The 25,135-nt window shown below is 40.3% G+C and overlaps 2 protein-coding genes across 2 annotated transcripts; both read left to right on the top strand.

Annotated features, from left to right (window-relative positions):
* The first annotated feature begins 6,877 nt into the window (after positions 1-6,877).
* LOC112246694 (zinc finger protein with KRAB and SCAN domains 8) lies at positions 6,878-9,158 on the top strand. The gene is made up of 2 exons (XM_024415186.2): positions 6,878-7,203; positions 7,463-9,158. The coding sequence occupies exons 1-2, from the start codon at positions 7,008-7,010 to the stop codon at positions 8,677-8,679; spliced, it is 1,413 nt and encodes a 470-aa protein (XP_024270954.1). The 5' UTR covers positions 6,878-7,007; the 3' UTR covers positions 8,680-9,158.
* Positions 9,159-16,759: 7,601 nt separating this feature from the next.
* On the top strand, positions 16,760-24,477 carry LOC112246710 (bri3 binding protein). Its single transcript, XM_024415211.2, has 3 exons — positions 16,760-17,093; positions 21,265-21,367; positions 21,502-24,477. The coding sequence occupies exons 1-3, from the start codon at positions 16,914-16,916 to the stop codon at positions 21,921-21,923; spliced, it is 705 nt and encodes a 234-aa protein (XP_024270979.1). The 5' UTR covers positions 16,760-16,913; the 3' UTR covers positions 21,924-24,477.
* The last annotated feature ends 658 nt before the right edge of the window (positions 24,478-25,135 follow it).

Below are 25,135 nucleotides of genomic sequence, written 5' to 3'. Positions count from 1 at the left end.
TTATATCATGGGGAACTGTGGTCTAAATACCCAGAAACCCTTTCTACTCCACCCATTCCATTGGTCCCAATGGAACACCACTATATTGTAGGCCTTTAAAATGTCATATTGGTTTATAGAGAAAAACATATATTCTATGTGTCGATGTCACAGTGGGGTTAGAATTACTCAGTAGGGTCTGTAGAATCTATATATCTAATCAAATTGTATTTGTCACATGCACCGAATACAATAGGTGTAAACCTTACCGTGAAATGCTTACTTACAAGCCCTTAACCAACAATGCAGTTCAAGAAATAGAGTTAAGAATGCGGGGTCAATATGCGGGTTCAATATGTGGGGTCAATATGCGGGGTCAATATGTGGGGGTACAGGTTAGTCGAGGTAATTTGTACATGTAGGTAGGGGTAAAATGACTATGCCTAGATAATAAACAGCGAGTAGCAGCAGTTTAAAACCCCAAAAAAGTGTGTGTGTGTGGGGTGGGTCAATGTAAATAGTCCGGTGGCCATTTGATGAATTGTTCAGCAGTCTTATAGCTTGGGGGAAGAAGCTACACTTTCTCATCCACCCACTCCATTCACTGCAATGCTATACACGGTAGGCCTATGAATTACACATTGGCTTGCTCACACGCTCTATATAGGTCATGTTTTATAATGATGATTCTCCCATTCCATGGAATGTTCACCGTCCTCATATGACATGTCTGCTGAAATGTTTTATCTGGCTGTTCAATGATTGACAAAACAGACGAGGTTGACTTTGATTCTATACAAGTAAAGAGCAACAAAATCCAACTCCTTCCATGGAATGTGCACGGGCTCCATGATGGGGAAAAAAAGAAGAAGAAGAAAGAGCACAAGTTTCTTGAACACTTCAAGAGATTATCAGCAGATGTGGCTTTCCTGCAAAAAAAAAATGACATTTCAAAAAAGGAGAAATTGAATATTTAAAGAGGAGCTGGGTTGGTGAGGTCTATGCTGCCACCTACAGTAACAGCAGAGGTGTAGACGTCCTGACGAATAAGAACACACGTTTCCCTTAATATCGCAGCTCACTGGGCCATAACAGACTTTATATGGGCACATAGAATTCATATAATAAAAAGGAAGGCCTTATAGCCTCCCAGACTTGACTCGACTCGCCACCCAAGGCTTTTACTTGAGACATATTGTTTAATGCACTAAAGAGGAACAATGGGTAATTATTGAAGATGTACATGCTCACCCCCAAAAATCTTTTCACATGTTTATTTGAAAGGATAATGCTTAGAACATAGTTAAGAACCCTATAACAATATGGAATAAAATGAAACGGATTCTACAAGAACCAATATCACTCCCTAAAACACAACCCTATGGAACAATCCTTGGATAGCTTTTCAGAATGCACCAATAAATGGTCCCACATGGAAAACTAAAGGCATAGAAACCGTAAATGACTTGTTAATAGGAAATAGATTCATTTTCATGACAGAATTAAAAAGCCATTTTTGACAAACCAATGCAGGTATTTTCCAATACATGCAACTAAAAATGTTCTTATCACAAAATCTTGATTTTAAATATTTTGGACACCAGAGCAATCTTGAGGGAATCCTATTTGAGTCATAAAAGAATATTCATATGATTGTTAAGATACACAAAACCTTGCCTATCCAACTGACAATTTTTTAGAAAAAATAGAAACTATTGGAACCAAGACTTTAAAATAACTGATATTCACACAGGGTCGCAACTTTCACTGGGGGCGGGCGGGACATGACCACCTCACACCTCTGAAATGGCATTTTTGTCCCCCCCCCAATTTTATCATTGCACTGTGATACAAAACGCAGCGCCTGTGTGCTTTAGGACCATGTGGACGCCGCAGAGCAGTTGGGTAGGCTGTTTTCCAGTTTCAGCTGGCTGGATTAAGGCCTGCAACTACACAGACACCACAGAGCATGCAGACAGGCTGTGTGAAGGCAAAGCTTCTGAAAAGGCTGGAGTTTAGGACCAGCATAGCAGAGGTTAACAGAGGCAGCTGCTGTCTGTGTTGCGCATTTACTCTTGAGTTGTAAAAGAAAGCAGAGCAGAAACTGGCTACTCTTTAGTTGACTGATCTAGCTGGCAAGGTAACTGCTGTTTGACAGAAGAATAAAAACATATTCACAGTGCTGAGCTAGTAGTGTAACTGACATGTTACGTTAGTTAATGTTTCATTCCCTCTTAACTGAAGTGAATTAACTACCATACCCAGTTCAGCTCTACCTGCATTGCTTGCTGTTTGGGGTTTTAGGCTGGGTTTCTGTACAGCACTTTGAGATATCAGCTGATGTAAGAAGGGCTATAGAAATACATTTGATTTGATTTAGTAGTATCAAACAGATGTTGTGTATATGAAAATGTTTTGTAGCCTTTGTTTTGTCCCATTTCAACAGAAGTACATTTGATGATGTACCACTAGCAAGAGCTAGCCAAAAGTCTGCTTAAGTTAGCTATCTAGCTAGCGCACCAACATTTGCAGACCTGGGAGATGATGAAGAATGGATACAGATATGTTAGAATGTCCAGTCATGTTCATATAATCTCACACATAAATTACTGCAGTTTAAGACCACCCATAGAATGTACTATATGCCAGTTAAACTGAATATCATGTAATTCTGCTGCTGGAGGTGTAAAACACAAAAGGGGACATATTGCCTACAGTATGTTATGCTCTTGTGAAGGCTGGCTGAATTCTGGCAAAGAGTATGTTCTTTTATCTCAGCATGTCTACAGATTCTCCCTTCTCCCTGTTTTTGTTTGCTTGGAAATGTTGATACTGGAGACTGTTATTAAGTTAAAAGAGCTCTACAGTACTATTAGGCTTATGCTATGAAATACAGTGTATTCGGAAAGTATTCACACCCCTTCACGTTTTCCATGTTTCCATGTACTTTGTTGAAGCACCTTTAGCAGCGATTACAACCTTGAGTCTTCTTGGGTATGATGCTACAAGCTTGGCACACCTGTATCTGGGGAGTTTCTCCCATTCTTCTCTGCAGATCCTCTCAAGCTCTATCAGTTTGGATGGGGGGTGTGGCTGCACAGCTATTTTCAGGTCTTTCCAGAGATGTTTGATCAGGTTCAAGTCCGGCCTTTGGCTGGGCCACTCAAGGACCTTCAGAGACTTGTCCTGAAGCCACTCCTACTTTGTCTTGACTGTGCGCTTAGGGTTATTGTCCTGTTGGAAGGTAAACCTTTGCCCCAATCTGAGGTTCTGAGTGCTCTGGAGCAGGTTTTCATCAAGGATCTCTATGTACTTTGCTCCGTTTATCGTTCCCTCGATCCTGACTAGTCCCCCAGTACCTGCCGCTGAAAAACATCCTCACAGCATGATGCTGCCACCACCATGCTTCACCGTAGAGATGGTATTGGCCAGGCGATGAGCGGTGACTGGTTTCCTCCAGATGTGACGCTTGGCATTCAGGCCAAGTTCAATGAATCCAAGTTCAATCTTGGATTCATTAGACCAGATAATCTTGTTTCTCATGCCCTGAGAGTCCTTTCCGTGCCTTTTGGCAAACCCTGTCATTCTGGAGCTCTGTCAAAGTGACCATCAGGTCCTTGGTCATCTCCCTGACCAAGGCCCTTCTCGACTGATTGCTCAGTTTGGCCAGGATAATTGAATTATCAATCACTTAAACATATTTAATAATGATATCTTACCTAGCTTGCTGACTGTGGGCCTTTTTTCTTACTTTTGTCTTGTTTAAAATAGAGACTGCTAAATGGGTCATATTAGAAATAATATATTAGTATTACATATTACATATATATTACATATTAGTGTAGAAATGCAGGATATTAGCTTTAGATGCCCCCCAAAATTGGAGGACCCACTGTAAAGTTATGCCCCACTACACTCCTAAAATCAAAGTTGCACCCCTGTTGCAGTGGCGATTTTAGCATGTAAATCTTTGTGGGGCAAAACGTTTTGTTGGTTTAAGATGCATGCCAGCAAACCCACGACACAACACTAAACAATACATTAATGGCACTATAACAGTGACAAACGATGACCACACAGTAAGGCCTACATAAAGCTGTCCCAACAGCAGAGTCCCAACACCTTACCACTGCTACACCTGGCTATCAGCGGAGCCTTGTCTGGCAGCGAAACAGTTCATTCAGCCTCATTTACTGCCTTTAAAAAAAACACAGCTAATATGGCTGACTTGCTTAAACAAATGTTTTTTCTACTGACAATTGAGATGTACAAACTATGGCATTCGAGGACGACCAGCGTATAAGAGGCAATCTGTAATTTCAATTAAGACATTAATGAGCAAGCTAGGATTAACAGTCAATTTAACAATTTGTTCATGACTTTTGAAATGTTTTATTTTTTATTTAACTAGGCAAGTCAGTTAAGAACAAATTCTTATTTACAATGACGGCCTACCCCGGCCAAACCCTGGATGACTGGGCCAATTGTGCGCCGCCCTATGGGACTCCCAATCACGGCTGGTTGTGATACAGCCTGGAATCGAACCAGGGTCTGGAGTGACACCTGTAGCACTGAGATGCAGTGCCTTAGACCACTGTGCCACTCGGGAGCCCCTGAAGTGTACAGCGACAGAATTCAGAACATTCTTACAGTATTCTCCCTGTACACCAAGTCAGAACCGTAGGATAAATAAAGGGGGCATTTAAGCAGACAATGAAAGCTCTTACAATATTCAATTGTTACATTTCTCTAAAACAGGCTAAAGGCTACATGTGCACCACCAAGCCAGAACTGTAGGCAAAATTAGGAGGGGAAACGGGACCAAACTATTATGATGAGGCACGTGAGCTACGTACAGGTTACTGCACAACAACACGTAGTATTACCTTCTTAGCTACAGTATAAATATCTCCCATATTACATCATTCATGAAGCAGCATACAAAACATTTTTGGACTCACCTTGTTGTGCTATGATCACTTGAACAAGAAGGTGGCGTGGTGGTCCTTCGTGATTAAATTTTGTCATCAAACTTTGTCATCAAAGTCTGGCATTCTCTGGATTGATGATGCTTCAAGACAACTGGGAACCCAGAAAAAAAAGGTTGAATCGTGATGATGTCAGTAATCTTCAGGTCAGAGCTCTAGAAAGAGGCCCGAGTTCCCGACTTGCAATTCCGAGTTCAAAACGTATTTTCCCAGTCGAAGCAAATTTTTTTCAGAGTTTCCAGTTGTCTTGAACTCACTGAAATCAGATTTCCTAAATTCTGAGTTTCCAGTTGTTTTGAGCGCGGCAGAAGTCGTGCTGGATTGACACCATAGCCAATGTTGAATGTTTATCATTTTAAGCTTGGAAAAGAGACCCTTAAACCCAGACTTGGGACCAAACACCCACTCCACTGAACACCAATTCCTCAACACCAACACCAATTCCTCAAAGCTGAGGCCGAGAGATTGAAAAACAGCTTCCATCTCAAGGCCATCAGACTGCCCAGAGAGGCTGCTGCCTACATTGAGACCCAATCACTGGACACTTTAATAAATGGATCACTAGTCACTTTAAACAACGCTTCTAATAATTCCACTTAAATGTTTACATATCTTACATTACTCATATCACATGTATATACCGTATTTTATACCATCTACTGCACCTTGTCTACGCCGCTCGGCGATCGCTCATCCATATACATATATGTACATATTCTCATTCACAGCTTTAGATTTGTGTGTATTAGGTAGTTGTTGAGGAATTGTTAGATTACTTGTTAGATATTACTGCACTGTTGGAACTAGAAGCACAGACATGTCGCTACACTCGCATTAACATCTGCTAACCATGTGTATGTGACTAATAAAATTTGATTTGATTTTCAAGCTCTACCCTTAGATTTGGTGATGACGTAGTGTCCCCAAGCTACTAGAGAACATTACCAACCCAAACACTCCGTATTTCCACTGGCTGCCCCACCACCACAGAAAGCACTGAGCTAGGCTGAAACACCTGCATTTTGGAGCTGCCTTACTCAAGAAAGCAAAAAAGAGAACTTAGTTTGTATGCTGCTTTATTAACTAAATTGTTGTATATATATTTTTTACAAACTGATATGTGACACGTATTAATGCCAAAATGCAAAATAGGCATGTTTTTGTTTTTATAGCTAGCTAGAAAGATGGGGCACTGCTCTGATTGGCCGCCACTGCCCCGTTCGCACAAATTTGAGGGATTTGGAATTTAACTAACACATTTGAAAGGGTACGCTTAATCCATCATAAACCGATCTATATAATTTATTATACAAGAGACAAAATCCACAAAATCTACAGCACAACGACAGAGTCATGTCTTCAGTACACTGGACATGAATATGAATACGACCTTTAGATCGCGAAAACGTCAAACATGTCAGATTTCAATACTGGTCGATGTCATAAAGCGGGAGGTTGTCTTCTCTCGAATGAGACATTGGTCATATTTTTTTGCGATATTCCTACCTCTAGAAATGTGTAATTTAACAGAGGGTCTAACACATATATTTGTGCATTGCATAGTGCCGTCGCGAAGGTCAGACTCCACTCTTTGAGCCACATCGACCTGCAAGTTGAACGTGATGAGATTGTAGACTCCTAAAAAGCTAGCCAACCAGCCCACAGAGAGAACATTACATTCTGGGTTTTGTTGTCGACTTCAGCTGCAACATATTTCAGCAACGACTTTCACATGTTGCTACCAACCTTATTATAACGACAAAATAAAACATTTGTTCACAAAAAATATTGTTCTCACATAGTGTTATGTAACACTGTAAAGTATAGGAATGAGTGTATTTTTCCTTTAATGTTTAGACAATTATTGTTCATATCATGAATAAATACAGGTTACTGATACTTCTCTACTATTCGAAATTCCGTTACCCGGAAGTACTTTTTAAGTGTTACTGACGAGATCCAGTCTGGATTCATCAGTCTTCACAACGGTATCGCCAGTATTTATAACTTCTTCCACCTTCAATCCATTTCACCCTCAAAATGTCTAAACTACAGCTGCTTAATGTGATTCTCAAAGAAAAATTAACTTCAGTTCCTTTGGAGATATCAGTGGCAGTCCAAAAAACGATGGCAGAGTACCTAGAAGAAATCTTCCGTTTGAAACGGGCGAATGCACGTCTACGAAAACTGCTGGATTTGGTTTTTAAACCAGATATAAAGTTGCATAGATTAGCAGGTTTGTGTCTTTTTGTCATTCATTATGCATTGTAGCCTAATTGTCGTCATTTACATTTTAGATGTATATCATATGACCGCGTTATTCATGAATTTAATGATATTTTGAAGCATTTTCAAAACTGTGGTACTGGATACCGGAAGTAAAGCAGGAATTGAAGTAACTGTCCCCATTTTTAGTGGAAGTCACTAGACCTATTTCTTGTCTCTTTTCAGTGTTTACGGTTTAATCAAATGTCATCCTTTCTCGTTCCCTCCAGTCCTCCAGCAGCTCAGTCTCACTGAAGAGGAGATTAACCCAGAGCAGCAGGAATGGAACCCTGGTCTGGGTCCAGTGGAGTCTGATGCAGAAGAGTCTATATGGGACTCTTTCAAAATCATAACTGAAGAGAACCAAACAGAATCTGATGGCGAGAGCTACGGTGAGTCCGAATTAACCAGTGATTATGAGCCCCCCTCTGAAGTAAATGCAGACAGTGACAACAGTGGAAGTCATAAAGGAAAAGGGGATGGAGTGGAGAAGACAATATCTCTGTCAGGGTTAAAGCCTCTTAAATCAAAGCGAAGAAGAGGACGGCCGAGAAAAGAAACCAGTGAGTTGCCTGATCTGATATGTGACGTGTGCGGGAAATGCTTGGCGAATGAGCGTAGTCTGAAAAGGCATCGGCAAAGCCGGCACAGTAAAGACAGACCATACATGTGTGACACATGTGGACACTGTTTTGCCATGAACTGCTCCCTGAGGAGGCACATGAAGATTCACATGGAGGAGAGACAGCATGGCTGCACTGAATGTGGCAAGCGTTTTTTTCACAAGAAAAGCCTGAAAAATCACATGGATACTCATAAAGGGCTAGTTTTTAAATGTGATTTTTGTGGAAAATGTGTGACGACAAAAGCAAGTCTGAAACTGCATCGGCGAATTCACACTGGGGAGAAATCACATCCGTGCAAAGAATGTGACAAAGCCTTCTACCGTGAGTCAGACTTGATAAAGCACACGAGAACTCACACTGGGGAGAAACCATTCCGGTGCAAAGAATGTGGCAGATGCTTCGTGGAGAAGGGAACCCTGACAAAGCATATGATGACTCACACAGAGGAGAAACCACATCGCTGCAACAAATGTGGCAGATGCTTCGGTCTGAAGGGAAACCTGACAGTGCATATGAGGACCCACACAGGGGAGGGGGTTCAGTGTCATATGTGTGGAACTCACTTGAAATTAGCATCAAGTCTGAAAAGACATCTACAAACTCACAGAAGGAATATTAACAATAACGCACTCTCCCCTGGTTCCCAGTCGAAGCGTACATCCTCTTCAATACCCTGGTGCTTGTCTACGGAGCAGCAAGGGGAACTGCCCCTCCCTACCTTCAGGATATGCTCAAACCCTACACCCCAATCCGAGCATTCCATTCTGCCACCTCTGGTCTCTTGGCCCCCCCATCCCTATGTGGCCCCCCCATCCCTATGAGGGGCTGGCCCCTGCTCATACCAGTCAAAGCTCTTCTCTTCCCTGGCACCTAAATGGTGGAACAAGCTTCCCCCAAATGAAAATGACTGAAAACCTACTTCTTCACTAAATATCTTGACTAAATCCCACAGCCCCCAGCCCCCCCCACAAATAAATAAAAACAATAACAAACAATCATTTGCACTTGTCATTTCTAGCACTGGCCTTGCTGACTACTTTGAGGTAAAATGTACTTACTAAGACTGATATGTGGTTGTCTCACTGAGCTGTCTTAAAGCTACAATCAGCAGTTGAAACATTAACAAAGCGTCACCCTACCACTGTTTTGGTAAACAACTGAGGGAAGGGCCTGGAGAAATGTAACCAGTCAGATTCATAGACCGAGTTATGGATGCAAGTTTTAACCATGTTTTGAGTCTATGCAGTGTTCATATTTAAGTTGTTTACAAACATTGGAGTAAAACAAGCTTATATTTTGGGTTCTGAAGTGGTATGACAGTTGAACTAAGCTATTTTATTTATTTAACCTTTTTTTTAACTGGGCAAGTCAGTTAAGAAAAAAATGTATTTTACAATGACGGCCAAACCCTCTATTAACCCGGACGACGCTGGGCCAATTGTGCCCCACCCTATGGGACTCCCGATCACATCCGGTTGTGATACAGGCCCGGGATCGAACCAGGGTCTGTACTGACGCCTCTAGTACTGAGATGCAGTGCCTTAGACCACTGCACCACTCTGGAGCCTTATAATGACGCATTTAAAGTTTTATATTCTTCAAGAATCAATGGGTATTTCTAAATAATTTCTCAATCCAAAAATGTATGTAGCAACTAAGGACTTGAGCTTTAAGTCGAATGCACTAACTGTAAGTCACTGTGGAGAAGACCGTCTGCTAATGTTAATGTCTGAGAACACGTCACAATGCCTTTTGTGTAAAATGGGTTTGTTCGAAGATCGAAGAGACAACTATCAAGAGGACATACCCATCAGGTAGGTCACTGCTCTTGGTTAAAAGAACAGCCTGCAATCTTGGAATCTGTTCAATGGTAATTTGAATTAATACAGCCTACCCTATTCATTTCTGACATATGTAACTTTGTAATGCACAACTGAAACTCAGAATATAATATTATATTACTATGTTGTTTACTAACAAGAAGAATGTAAACAACCACTATCTTCAAAATGTTAAAATATCATGTGGATGTTATGGCTGTCAGTCTTTGTATATAGAGTGCTGTCTATGAATGTAAGAGGGTTACATTTCCCTATCCCCATTTTTGTTGGAAAAACAATTGGTGGGGGCAATTATAGCCTTGCAGACCTTTGGCATTCTAGTTGTCAATTTGTTGAGGTAATCTGAAGAGATTTCACCCCATGCTTCCTGAAGCACCTCCCACAATTTGGATAGGCTTGATGGGCACTTCTTACGTACCATACGGTCAAGCTGCTCCCACAACAGCTCAATAGGGTTGAGATCCGGTGACTGTGCTGGCCACTCCATTATAGACAGAATACCAGTTGACTGCTTCTTCCCTAAATAGTTATTGCCTAGTTTGGAGCTGTGCTTTGGGTCATTGTCCTGTTGTAGGCTCCAATTAAGCGCCATCCACAGGGTATGGTATGGCGTTGCAAAATGGAGTGAAGATCCCTTCAAGATCCCTTTTACCCTGCACAAATCTCCCACTTCACCACCACCAAAGCACCCCCAGACCATCACATTGCCTCCACCATGTTTGACAGTTGGCATCAAGCAGTCCTCCAGCATCTTTTCATTTTTTCTGCATCTCAGGAATGTTCTTCTTTGTGATCCGAACACCTCAAACTTAGATTTGTCTGTCCATTAACACTTTTTTCCAATCTTCCTCTGTTCAGTGTCTGTGTTCTTTTGCCCATCTTAATCTTTTAATTTTATTGGCCAGTCTGAGATATGGCTTTTTTTCTTTGTAACTCTGCCTAGAAGTACAGCATCCCAGAGTCGCCTCTTCAATGTTGATGTTGAGACTGGTGTTTTGCGGGTACAATTTAATGAAGCTGCCAGTTGAGGACTTCTGAGGTGTCTGTTTATCAAACTAGATTCTAATGTGCTTGTCCTCTTTCTCAGTTGTGCACCGGGGCCTCCCACTCCTCTTTCTATTCTGGTTAGAGGCAGTTTGTGCTGTTCTGTGAAGGTAGTAGTACACAGCGTTGTACAAGATCTTCAGTTTCTTGGCAATTTCTCACATGGAATAGCCTTCATTTCTCAGAACAAGAATAGACTGACGTGTTTCAGAAGAAAGGTCTTTGTTTCTGGCCATTTTGGGCCTGTAATGGAACCATTAAATGCTGATGCTCCAGATACTCAACTAGTCTAAAGAAGGCCAGTTTTATTGCTTCTTTAACCAATGCAACAGTTTTCTTTAGATGTGCTAACATAATTGCAAAAGGGTTTTCCAATGATCAATTAGCCTTTTAAAATGATAAACTTGGATAAGCTAACATAACGTGACATTGGAACACAGGTGTGATGGTTGCTGATAATGGGCCTATAGATATTCCATTAAAAATCACCTGTTTCCAGCTACAATAGGCCTTTACAACATTAACAATGTCTACACTGTATTTCTGATCAATTTGTTATTTTAATGGACAAAAAAACAGCTTTTCTTTCAAAAACAATGACATTTCCAAGTGACCCCAAACTCTTGAACGGTAGTGTATATTCATAAAGATGCTGAATATTGCACAGCTTTTTTATTTTAAAGAATCTCGTGGGTAAAAGGGATGTACAGTTGATAAACCAAGTGCTATAAATCCAATCTTACTGAAACATATTGTTGGTTTATACCTCTGTACTGGTATAGATCTATTACTCACACCACTCCTCTCAGGATCCCTCCCCCTTGACCCATCTTCCTCTACTTTCTTCACTGCCTCAGCATATGACAACTTCTGCACGACTCTAACCCTGTAAACCTCAACCTGCCTCTTTTTTTTTTTGCACAGGACATTTCTGATTCCCAGCCACATGGGCACCCCTACAATTAACACATACCACTACTTTCCCCAGTACTACACATTCCTTTGTCTCATACCCTTCTGCACACTTCTCACACCTAGGAACCTCCCTCCTACACACTGCTGCCACATGCCCATAAGCTTGACACCTGTAACAACTGTGGATGCACGATATATCAGTGAGCATATCAGCATCGACCTGATGTCTAGTTTAACACCGATGTGCACAACTGATGTCAAAGCTGACGTGCATATATAACGTAGGTAGATGACGTCATGCCGCCACAGAAAATACAGCGCTACACAGAACAAAAGCAGAAAAATACTAAGCGCACACTTCCAAATAAACAAGTTCAAGTCCAACAGTCATTTGAAAGAGTAAGAACATTTCAGCGAGACAACTCAAAAGGCGAAATCCATTAAAGCCAAGATAATGGAATTCATTGCCCTTGACAATCAACCATTCTCTGTCGTGGATGATGTTGGCTTTCGCCGACTGGTCGAGCACCTCGAGCCCTGGCACACAATGCCAAGTAGGCGCTATTTTTCAGCTGTTGCCCTACCGGAGTTACACAGTATTTGAGCTACTTGCTATGGGCTTCACGACTGACATTTGGACCAGCGATGTCAGCCCCATGACCATGCTGAGTCTAACAGCAGTGGGTCGTAGAGGATCTCGTACTGAGGAAAGCCATATTGCATGCTCAAGAATGTGCTGGTTCTCATACCACTGCTGCCATTTCAATGGCATTTGAGAACATGTTTGAAACTTGGAAAGATGAACACACAACTAGCTCCATTCGAACAACTGACTGGAGAAATAAGCTCATCAACTGTGCCTGCAGCAGACGTGATACCCTCTGTCATGGTATTGAAATGCCTGCTCAACAAAACTGCCGACACAGAACATGGGGTTAACACTTGCAAAAGTACTGTACTAGAGGCTGTGAACAAGCGATTCGGTGGCATTCTCTCTGAGCCTCTTTACTGTGTCACCACCATGCTCGATGCTAGGTACAAGGACTGCTACTTCGATGCAGACAAGAAACAGGGTTTACGTGAAATGTTAGACACAGCTGGACAAGATGGAAATGGACACATTGACAGTGAAGCACAGAGGAAGAGAGACCACGAACAGATAGAGCTGAAACTTCACTGCTTGACATGTATGATTAAATCCTGGTTGAGACTGAACAAATTAACAATGAAACAGCACAGCAAGTAGGTGAAAGAAAGAGGTTTTGATTAAGTTTTACTGGTAATGGGGACATACCGAAATGCCAACAAAATTTCCTTGTGAGCAAAACAATTCACATCTCTTGCCCCAATTCCTTTAACACGGAGTATCTGCTCCTTCTGACCAGCAAAAAAAACAAAGACCACTTCTGGTTCCATTCCGATTCCACAGCACAAGTGGTGAATTTAGCATGTAAATCTTGGTGGTGCAAAAGAAAAGTGGAATGCATGCCAGCAAAGCCACTACACTACACAACACAACACTAAACAATTCATTAATTGCACTATAACGGTGCCAAACTGTGCCCACAAACTGTTAGGGCCTACATAAAGCTGTCCCAACAGCAGAGTCCCAACATCTTACCACTGCTACACCTGGCTATCAGCGGAGCCTTGTCTGGCAGCGAAACAGTTCATTAAGCCTCATTTACTGCCTTTAAAAAAATAATAACGTGGTTTCTAATAACAATTGAGCTGTATAAACTATGGCATAAGGGGACGACAAGCGGATAAGCGTAATTTCGATTAAGAAATTAATAAGCGAGCTAGGACGGACGTAAACATAGCTATTTGTTTAGCACTTTTGAAATGTACAGTGACAGAATTCGGAACATGGGTCGTTCTTACAGTGTTCTAACCCTGTACAACAAGTCAGAACAGTAGGACAAATAAAGGGGGCATATAAGCAGACAATGAAAGCTCTTACAATATTCAATGATAACATTTCTCTAAAACAGGCTATAGTGTACATGTGCACCACCAAGTCAGAACAGCAGGTGAAATTAAGAGGGGTAAATAGACCAAATTATTAGGGTGAGGCATACGGGCTACTAACAGCTTACTACACAACCCTATAGAACCCTTATGTAATACATGTATCACTAGCCACTTTAACTATGCCACTTGGTTTACATACTTATCTCATATATATATACTGTACTCGATATCATCTACTGTATCTTGCCTATGCTGCTCTGTACCATCACTCATTCATATATCCTTATGTACATATTCTTTATCCCCTTACACTGTGTATAAGACAGTAGTTTTTTTTTTTGGAATTGTTAGTTAGATTACTTGTTCGTTATTACTGCATTGTCGGAACTAGAAGCACAAGCATTTCGCTACACTCGCATTAACATCTGCTAACCATGTGTATGTGACAAATAAAATTTGATTTGATTTGATTTGATTTATAGTATTACTTTCTTAGCTACAGTATAAATATCTCCCTGGCAAATTATATAATTTGTGTAGCAGCATACAATACATTTTTGATGTCACGTTGTGGTGCTGTGCTCACTTGAACAGGAAGGTGGCGAGGCGGTTCTTCGTGGGCAAATTTTGTCACCAAAGTCTGGCATTCTCTGGATTTAAGGTGTTTTCAAAACAACTGGGAACTCTGAGAAAAAGGTTGAATCGTGATGACGTCATTGCTTTTCAGGTCGTAGCTCTAGAAAGAGGCCGGATTTACAATTCCGAGTTGGATGACCGTTCAAAACGTATTTTCCAAGTCGGAGCTCGTTTATTCCAAACTTCCCAGTTGTCTTGTATTTATGTCAAGTTTTCGCAGTTCCGAATTAAGTTGTTTTGTGCGCGGCACAAATCATGCTTCAAATGTTGAATTTTTATCATTTTAAACTTGGAAAAGAGCTCCTTAATCCCAGATATGGGACCACACAGGAACTCCACTGAATAATAGGCTAGTGATTGCTTTGCAATGCTTGCAGTTAGCCACTGTCACTGATAACTTCCAAACCACTCATTGTTGAATTAGCGATGTCCAACTTGTTGTGTAATGTTTGTCCAATGGCCGATGACCACTGATACGTTTCTCTAAAATGTATCTTTATTATTTCTCTTCATATGACAAGGATTAAAAATAATTTGCCAGTAGATTGTCCACTTGATTCATGACTGCTAGCTAAGATTTTGAATGTATGATGTTGACATGATCAGTCCAATCAAAGCTACTGTACATATAATGTGATTTGACATCCTTTTATCTGTGGCCAATGACCTTGAGCCTTCTTGGATGGGCACTTCTAATGTAACTCTACAGCAGCACCCAACGGGCTAGAATTGTATAGCTTTACCATTAGACTTGGCAGTGATGTTGTGTCCCCATGATTGACAGAACACTGAGCCAATCACTGCGCATCGCTCCATATTTTCTGCTGGCTTGCCCCACCACCACAGAAAGCTGAGCGAGGCTGAAACACCTTCATTTTGGAGCTGCCTTACTCAAGAAAACAGAAACGTTACCATGTTTTTATATGCAGCTTTATTAACTCAATGATATATATATATATATATATATATCGTATGTTGTTTGCTTGCTGATGTGACACATATTAATGCCAAAATAACATGCTAAACAGGCAACCCCCCCCAAAATAAGAATATATATATATATATATATATATACAGTTTAAGTCAGAAGTTTACATACACATTAGCCAAATACATTTAAACTCCGTTTTTCCACAATTCCTGTCATTTAATCCCAGTAAATATTCCCTGTCTTAGGTCAGTTGGGATCACCAATTTATTTTAAGAATGTGAAATGTCAGAATAATAGTAGAGAGAATTATTTATTTCAGCTTTTATTTCTTTCATCACATTCCCAGTGGGTCAGAAGTTTACATACACTCAATTAGTATATAGTAGCATTGCCTTTAAATTGTTTAACTTGGGTCAAACTTGGGTTTTCAGGTAGCTTTCCACAAGCTTCCCACAATAAGTTGGGTTAATTTTGGCCCATTCCTCCTTACAGAGCTGGTATAACTGAGTCAGGTTTGTAAGCCTCCTTGCTCGCACACACTTTTTTGTTCTGCCCACAAATTTTCTATGGGATTGAGGTCAGGTATTGATGGCCACTCCAATACCTTGACTTTGTTGTCCTTAAGCCATTTTGCCATAACTTTGGAAGTATGCATGGGGTCATTGTCCATTTGGAACCCGAAATGTGATAGTGAATTATAAGTGAAATAATCTGTCTGTAAACAATTGTTGGAAAAATGACTTGTGTCATGCACAAAGTAGATGTCCTAACTGACTTTCCAAAACTATATTTTGTTAACAATAAATTTGTGGAGTGGTTGAAAAACGAGTTTTAATGACTCCAATCTAAGTGTATGTAAACTTCCGACTACAACTGTACATACATACGTGTACAACACACTTGTACAAAACACTTTTGATGCAGTTATGGTCCCTTGAAATGCCTTCTCGTCGGAAATGGACTCTCCCTCAATTTCCTCCCAGTATTGGAACTGCTTTAACTTGACAAATGGGAAATGAGAGCAGCTCTAGCCACTTTCCTCCTGGATGAAAACCACCAACACTTGTCAAGGGCTGCGTGCCATGTCTTACTGGACCTTTTAGATTCTACGTACACTAGTACACTTGTACTGTACATACATTCAAAACTGCCCCCTCCCCAAAAAAATTCTTCCTCCATATTCCAAGTATACGTCTCCTTATTATGATAATACTGAACTTCTGACAAACATCTTGTTCTTACCCTCTCAAGGGACGCGATTTTACTGGCTGTCACAATCTCCGTACAATCAGCACGAACCCCTCGAGATGTAGCGCTCAACTGTGCATCCCACTTGTAATGCCATTGTGAATATTTTCCATCATTTGCGCATTTAATTACCGGTATCAATTTAGTGACCCGGCAGGGGTTTAACTATGCCGCGTTCATGTACTAGTCGGAACTACTTAACTTGGAAATGTCAGACTTGCTAACTGGTTGTAGTTATACACGTGCTGCGTTCAAATCAGCAAGTCGGACATTTCCGAGTTTTCTATTTGCGACTAGCACGTGAATGCGGCATTATTCTTGCTGACTTCATAACGGTGTTTCTTCCGGGATCACCGTCATCACTCCGCTACGGAGGTGTCCTTACTGGCAGCTAATTGTTAATCTGTATTTAAACGGACCTAATTTAATACAATTCACGACTGGAGTAGTATTACACATCTGAAATATGAAGGGTATGAAACCGCACCTCATTCTGTTGCTGCTCTTCGCGTCTTTGCTTTGTGCAGAGACGGCCAGAAGCCGGAAAGATTCCACCAACCAGAATAGTTTCAGAAGGGCGGCTAACGGATTCTACCAAATGTTAAGCAATATTTTTGGAGAGGACAACATCAGAGGTCTTTACAAGGTTAGTAATGATTGATCAGCAAACCAAGTGTTCCGTCCAATTTAAGCTAATGTTATTATATGACAAGAGGTGTCCAAAGAAATGGTGGTAGTAGCTAACGGGCAGGTAGAGAGCTTGCTAACCAAGGGCGCCTAGACATTAAATGCATAAATGGTTGCCATTTTGAAAATAGTCTAGCTAGCAAGATAAGATGGACAAGCCAATAAGTAATATTTAGAGATCTAATTTTTATGTGGCACGACACATTTTCATGACTATTTATAGGTAGAAGCAACTAACGCTTTGAATCCTGACCAGACACAGACTTCATACACCTGACCTAGCCTCAGAGAGGAATGGGGAATACCTAGTCCGTTGTACAACTGAATGCATCTTCCGCATTTAACCCAACCCCTCTGAATCGGAGCGGTGAGGGGAGCTGCCTTAATCGATATCCACGTGATCGGGAAACGTGGGTTCACTTCCTTGCTCAGGCGCAGAACGACAGATTTTTTACCTTGTCAGCTCGGGGATTCGATTCAACAACCTTTCGGTTACTGACCCAACGCTGTGTCTCGGTTTCGGCGACTCATCTGCCTTGGCAACATTTCAGTGTTTTCTTGGAATCGCATCTTTAAAAAAAAAAATTAAAGCCTATTTGAGTTGTCCCTGTTGAAATTCGAGACGATCTAACTTTATGCATATTCATGAGGCTAGCATAGCGTCTCCCTCTCAATTGAATACCGGTGGTTGACGTCACATTTTATATCTATATATCACACACACACTAGTTGACTGATGGAATCTATAGAAATGCATTTATTTATGTCTGCATTCGTTTTTGCCTCCTGTATTCTATTTCAGACACCTTTTAATATATACTTTAAAATTACATTATGTTAGCTAGACATAAATTAAAATTTTTGTAAACAATTTCCTTAAAGTATATATATTTTGAGATTATTAATGTTTACTGTCCCCACTCCACCAAAAAAACAAAAACTATTTAATACATATAATTTTATTATTGAAACATTTAATTGAAATACTGTAGAATTCATTGGGGAGTGCCAACTGGTGGCTTGAAAGCCTCTCATTGGCCAATACATAGCATCAGCAATTCAGTGTTTATATACATCATTGGTTGAGACACAACATGCTCTTGAATACAGGGTGGGTGTCATTTCAATCATAGACATATAATTCATAGAATGGACCTATCCCTATATCTATCTATCTGTTGCACCCACAATCAGTTGAGACACAACATGCTCTTGAATACAGGATGGGTGTCATTTCAATCATATACATAGAATTCATAGAATGGACCTATCCCTATATCTATCTATCTATCTATCTATCTATCTATCTATCTATCTATCTATCTATCTATCTATCTATCTATCTATCTATCTATCTATCTATCTATCTATCTATCTATCTATCTATCTATCTATCTATCTATCTATCTATCTATCTATCTATCTATCTATCTATCTATCTATCTATCTATCTATCTATCTGTTGCACCCACAATCAGTTGAGACACAACATGCTCTTGAATACAGGATGAGTGTCATTTCAATCCATAGAAATATAATTCATAGAATGGACCTATCCCTTTAGACCACTGCAGTTTAACTGGTACACCATTTTAAATTGAACGTACATTTGAACTTGTAATTACTACCACAAAGATGAATGCCGGTCCACCCACCGTCGAATGTCAACTTAAATGTCCATGTCTTTTCTGTCATCTATATTTCTATGGATTTGACTGTATAATTTAAAACAGATATGTCCATTCAGGTCAACATTCTCTGATGTGCGCACCAACTATCTTTGTGGTATCATTTCAAAGTTTACATTTAAATTTATATTTTCATTTTAGTTCAGGCTGTGAAGATATCAGTATCACTATTTTTTTTCCCCCATTGATAAAATGAAACCACAAAGCAAAATCTTTGGTCCTTTTATAAACCTGCTGTATGCAAAATAATGTGTGCTATATCTTGGAAATAAATACAATTGAATCTAGATGAAAACATAATGAAACAGCCTAAAGAAGTAAAATTATTTTTGTTTAATTGCCACGACACTATCAAGCATCTTGATTAGAGGTCGCTCGAATAATCGGCAGGGCCGATTTGATTTAGGACCGATTTCCAAGTTTTCATAATAATCAGAAATTTTGGACGCCGACTACATTGCACTCCATGAGGAGACTGTGTGGCAGCCTGACCACCTGTTATGCGAGAGCAGCAAGGAGGTGAGGTAAGTTGCTAGCTAGCATTAAACTTACCTTATAAAAAAACAATCAATCTGAACATAATCACTAGTTAACTTCACATGGTTGATGATATCACTAGTTTAACTAGCTTGTCCTGCGTTGCAAATAATCAATGTGGTGCCTGCTAATTTATCATCGAATCACATCCTACTTCGCCAAACGGGTCATGATTTAACACGTGTATTCGTGAAAAAAACACTGTCGTTGCACCAATGCACCTAACCATGAACATCAATACCTTTCTTAAAATCAATACACAAGTATACATTTTTAAACCTGCATATTTAGTTAAAATAAATTCATATTAGCAGGCAATATTAACTAGGTAAATTGTGTCACTTCTCTTGCATTCTGAGCAAGCAGAGTCAGGGTATATGCAGCAGTTTGGGCCGCTGGCTCGTTGCAAACTGTGTGAAGACCATTTCTTCCTAACAAAGACCGTATTTAATTTGCCAGAATTATACATAATTATGACATTACATTGAAGGTTGTGCAATGTAACAGCAATATTTCGACTTAGGGATGCCACCCGTTCGATAAAATACAGAACGGTTTTACTTATTTCACTGAAAGAATAAACATTGTGTTTTCGAAATGATCGTTTCAGGATTTGACTATATTAATGACCTAAGGCTCATATTTCTGTGTGTTTATTATAATTAATTCTAGGATTTGATAGAGCTGTCTGACTGAGCGGTGGTAGGCAGCAGCAGGCTCGTAAGCATTCATTCAAACAGCACTTTCCTGCGTTTGCCAGCAGCTCTTCGCAATGCTTGAAGCACAGGGCTGTTTATGACTTCAAGCCTATCAACTCCCAAGATTAGGCTGGCAATACTATAGTGCCTCTAAGGACATCCAATAGTCAAAGGTATATGAAATACAAATGGTATAGAGAGATATAGTCCTATAATTCCTATAATAACTACAACCTAAAACTACTTACGTGGGAATATTGAAGACTCATGTTAAAAGGAACCACCAGCTTTCATATGTTCTCATGTTCTGAGCAAGGAACTTAAACGTTAGCTTTCTTACATGGCACATATTGCACTTTTACTTTCTTCTCCAACACTGTGTTTTTTTCATTATTTAAACCAAATTGAACATGTTTCATTATTTATTTGAGGCTAAATAGATTTTATTGATGTATTATATTAAGTTAAAATAAGTGTTCATTCAGTATTGTTGTAATTGCCATGATTACGAATAAAATAAACACAGAAAATCGGCCGATTAATCGGTATCGGCTTTTTTTGGTCCTCTAATAATCTGTATCGGTATTGGCGTTGAAAAATCATAATCGGTCAACCTCTAGTCCTTATTTTAGTACATTTATCTGCAAAAACATAATATCCAAAACGACTTACTGTCACGCGCGCGTACATTTTACATATGGATGGTCCCAGGAATCGAACCCACTACCCTGACATTACAAGCGCCATGCTCTACCAACCGAGCTACAGAGGACCACGTGTCACACCCACCCTGTGTTCAAGAGAATGTTGTGTCTCAAACGATGGGGCGCAACAAAGAGACCTTCAATGATATAAAATAGGGCCTAAACTACAACTTGCTAAATGTAAAAGGTCAAAAGAAAATCTATAAAATTATCCAGAAATAATATTTTTTTTTGACAACCCTGTTTTTAAACTTTCAAATGATATAAATCTCAACCATTTATATTTTCCAGAGATGAAGACATGGATGTCTCATGTTATGGTGGGGTATGCAAAATGGGTCAACTTTAAGCACCTCTTCAGTGTTTTGGCATTCAGTTCCAAAAAGTACATTTTTACAATGGGTACATACGTATGGAAGGTTTTGTTCAAATCAAAAGGGGTGCTGTCAAGAAGTGATTGAAGTCAAATGGATTTCCCCAAAATGTTACCTCTTTGTTTACAGTTCTTCTCCAAGACGACGGAACGCTTTGTCCATGGCGTCGACTCTTTCCTGGACACTGTTTGGAAGATGTGGACAGATCTGTTGGATGTGATGGGCATTGATGGTAAGTGGATTTTTATTTAGTGGGTATGTTCGACGTCGGGACATGTCTGTGATATGTTGTAAATTATGAGTGTGCCTGGGAAGTTTGTCCTCTGTTATCCATGTACTGTCGCTCATTCTTTCCTCTCTCCCCAGCCTCCAACCTGAGCCACTACTTCAGCCCAACGTCTTTGACAAACTCCCCGGCTCGTGCCCTGCTCCTAGTGGCTGCTGTGTTGGTGGCTTACTGGTTCCTCTCCCTGTTTCTGGGGGGATTCTTCTACCTGCTGCACATCGTATTTGGTCGCTTCTTCTGGCTGGCCCGAGTTACACTCTTTGCCCTCTCTTGCCTGTATATCTTGCAGAAGTTTGAGGGGGACCCCGAGCGTGCTGTGCTCCCTCTCTGCTTCGTAATGGCTGTGTACTTCATGACGGGGCCTGTGGGGGCGTACTGGCGTAGAGGTGGGGGTACTGCCTCTCTGGAGGAGAAGATCAATCACCTGGACACCCAGATCCGCTTGCTCAACATCCGGCTGAGCAGGGTCATCGACAGCCTGGAGCGCGCCGGGGAGAAGTAGAGCTGACCCCACACACCCACCGCTGACCGGCTGTATCCATAGGGTGGCTGGAGGTTTGGGTGTATAAGGGCAGGAAAATCTAAGCAGATCGAGGCTTTCTGTTATGAGAAAGAGCTTGTTTTTTAGTGTTTTTTTAATTTGTATTTTTATCCTGACTTGTTGATATTTTGTTATATTGTTTAACAACTGCTGATGGTTGCTCTTTTTGGAAATTGTGTTCAATGAAAAAATGGGATGGATGTTTGTTTTGGGTATGTGATGGTGTCATAGCGGGACCAGACACAACTGTAAGTATTTCATCCCAGTTAGCTCAGTAGTTAGTAGACCAATGGCAGTTTTACTTATTGCATTTTTTCCGTCCTGACACTGAGATGTATAGTCAAAAATAATGTCACCATTCCATTGTAGCAGTAGGTCATTCCTGGCGTATTTCAGGACCTCTCTTTCTATATAATGGACATACTGTGTGTGTGTGTGTGTGTGTGTGTGTGTGTGTGTGTGTGTGTGTGTGTGTGTGTGTGTGTGTGTGTGTGTGTGTGCGTTTCATGCATGTGAATCATTGGGAAAGCACTGGAAAAAAGTTAAGACTGGCGAAACCTGGGCAGGCACGAAAATCTCAGGGAGACATTTTTAAAAAAGAATATCAAGAACAATAATGTGAATATACCCCACATCAATATCAACTTAACCCTTTACACTCATGGGAATTGGCCTATATGGAATAGGGCTAAATTGGTAGCAATTGAAAGGGAACAGTTTGGAGATTAGGGGAAAATGATTAAGACAAGTTGAGGACACAATAGTTCACAAGACTGAATCCAAACATTACACTGTTGATTGTATGTGCATTTTACATTGTCTGTACTTTTCACCCCATTTGTTGATAACGAAATCTGAAAATACTCTGGATACATTCAGTAACATGATGAGAATATTCCTGGATTTAAAAAAAATAGGTCTTTTGATCAGGGAAACGGATCATATTTTTGGTGCACATAGAAAAGAGTCATGAGTGTATTCAGGTGTGTGTTCTTCAGCGACATTTTTCTTCACAATAGACAAACAGGCTCATTTTGTTCAAAACAACCCAAGGTATGACGCCATGTCATCTTGTAACTATACATCAAACAAAGTGATCATAAACGGTGACACTGTATCTATTAGTTTTATGATATGGAAATGTGAAGTGCACATTTGGACTAACAGGTGTTTGGCTTGTATCACATCAGTGGTATTTATTCTGATCCTCAATGTCTCATCTTTGAAAATACATAGAGTCCTCTTAATTTACAGCATTTCCCTCAGACAACAGAAAAAGCAGAAGTTGCCAAATTAGTGGGAGGGATGGTGACCACTTCTTGTCGCTTGAGGTGCTCAAGTTCAGAACGTCTGTCAGTCAAAACCCATTCAGAGCTGTGAAGCGCAGAGCCTGAGCTATGATGTCATATATAACATGTTACTGTAAGGTCACTAAGCTATGATGTCATTTATAGCACGTTACTCTACAGTCACTGAGCTATGATGTCATTTATAACATGTTACTCTACAGTCACTGAGCTATGATGTCATTTATAGCATGTTACTCTATAGTCACTGAGCTATGATGTCATTTATAGCATGTTACTGTATAGACACAGCTATGATGTCATTTATAGCATGTTACTGTAGTCACTGAGCTATGATGTCATCTGTATCATGTTACTGTACAGTCACTGAGCTATGATGTCATTTATAGCATATTACTCTACAGCCACTGCGTTCCAATTTAGGCGTTTATCAGTGCCCAAATCTGTCATTTTAAACCCGTATTATAGGTGCGAGTGTAAAGGCCTACTATGTTACAGTGACACTGATTTTGTTGCACAGCCGTGTTTGAATCGTGGCCAGCCATCTGCAGAAGGATGGAAGGTCTACCTTTATACTCGGGCTCATCATCCACATTGAGATAAGGGTGTTAATGGTAGAAAATACCATAATAAAGTATAGTTATAATGGAAGCGTATTAGTAGTTCCCATAAAAACATAATTCTATTTGCCGTGTGACAAGTCCTCCCTGTTTCAGTGGATGGCACATTATGCATGCCTAGACTATATCTGTACTTGTTGTGAATTTGATGCACTTTTTGGTCATTCCTGCTTTGCATCATTGTACATCGCAAAGTGTACGTTTTTATAGGGTCATAGTGTGTAATTTCTTAAAAGGGAATTTTATCATTTATCTCTATAATCTGTGCTACATTTGATTGTGTTTTCATTAGAATATATATAGTCCCATAGAAGTCCATTTTGTTGGGCGGGTGTTCAGTAAGTGGTTTGGTTTAGTTGGTGCCAGTTCAAATGTTGTCATTGGCTACCATACCATCTCTCCAGCCCCACCCCTCCAGAAGTGAACTTGTCTACACAAATGTAGTTTTGATTATGTACTGTATAGCGTATGTGCTATTCTATAGCAAAATGTTACAATGTTGTATTTGTTAAGTCAGTATTTTAACATTGTAAACGTTGGAAATATTTAAGAATTTAATGAGTATTAAATGTGTATTGATTTGTAAAATAGGCGATCTTGGATCATTTTGTACTGATTCATGTACTGTAGAGACAACCATGTATTTTCCAGCCAACACACATCATGCTGTCATCCATAGGTTCATCACAGCAGAGGGTAGACTTGAGTATTTGCGACAACTGTAAGATGTAGTCTGCTGCTGAGTTGTCATACAAATCCTCAAAAATAGAATTCTCAGCATTTGATCTTTATTTCAGGTTTGAGAAAGGACTAGGCCCAATATTGAATGATGGTGTATGAGGTCCCAACTCCTTATACATTCTCTGTCTCTCTGTCTCTCTCACTGTCTCTTTCTCTCTCTGTCTCTCTCTCTGTCTCTCTCTCTGTCTCTCTCTCTGTCTCTCTCTCTGTCTCTCTCTTTCTCTCTCTCTCTTTCTCTCTCTCTTTCACTCTCTTTCTCTCTCTCTTTCACTCTCTCTCTCTCTCTCTTTCGCTCTCTTTCTCTCTCTGCATCTCTCTCTCTCTCTCTTTTGCTCTCTGTCTCGCGCTCTCTGTCTCTCTCTTTTGCTCTCTGTCTCGCGCTCTCTGTCTCTCTCTTTTGCTCTCTGTCTCGCGCTCTCTGTCTCTCTCTTTTGCTCTCTGTCTCGCGCTCTCTGTCTCTCTCTTTTGCTCTTTCTCTCTCTGTCTCTCTCTTTTGCTCTCTGTC

This window comes from Oncorhynchus tshawytscha, linkage group LG04 (assembly GCF_018296145.1).
Source record: "Oncorhynchus tshawytscha isolate Ot180627B linkage group LG04, Otsh_v2.0, whole genome shotgun sequence".
NCBI lineage: Eukaryota > Metazoa > Chordata > Actinopteri > Salmoniformes > Salmonidae > Oncorhynchus > Oncorhynchus tshawytscha.
The sequence above is the reverse complement of the archived record's forward strand: the minus strand, read 5'-3'. Positions and strand labels throughout refer to the sequence as shown.

What these genes read in the sequence shown, in the direction of transcription:
- LOC112246694 (XM_024415186.2), top strand. Translation starts at nt 7,008, where the DNA reads ATGTCTAAACTACAGCTGCTTAATGTGATTCTCAAAGAAAAATTAACT. An exon ending in AAAGTTGCATAGATTAGCAG is followed by an intron (nt 7,204 to 7,462) that starts GTTTGTGTCTTT and finishes CGTTCCCTCCAG; the next exon opens with TCCTCCAGCAGCTCAGTCTC.
- LOC112246710 (XM_024415211.2), top strand. Translation starts at nt 16,914, where the DNA reads ATGAAGGGTATGAAACCGCACCTCATTCTGTTGCTGCTCTTCGCGTCT. An exon ending in ACATCAGAGGTCTTTACAAG is followed by an intron (nt 17,094 to 21,264) that starts GTTAGTAATGAT and finishes CTTTGTTTACAG; the next exon opens with TTCTTCTCCAAGACGACGGA. An exon ending in GGATGTGATGGGCATTGATG is followed by an intron (nt 21,368 to 21,501) that starts GTAAGTGGATTT and finishes CTCTCTCCCCAG; the next exon opens with CCTCCAACCTGAGCCACTAC.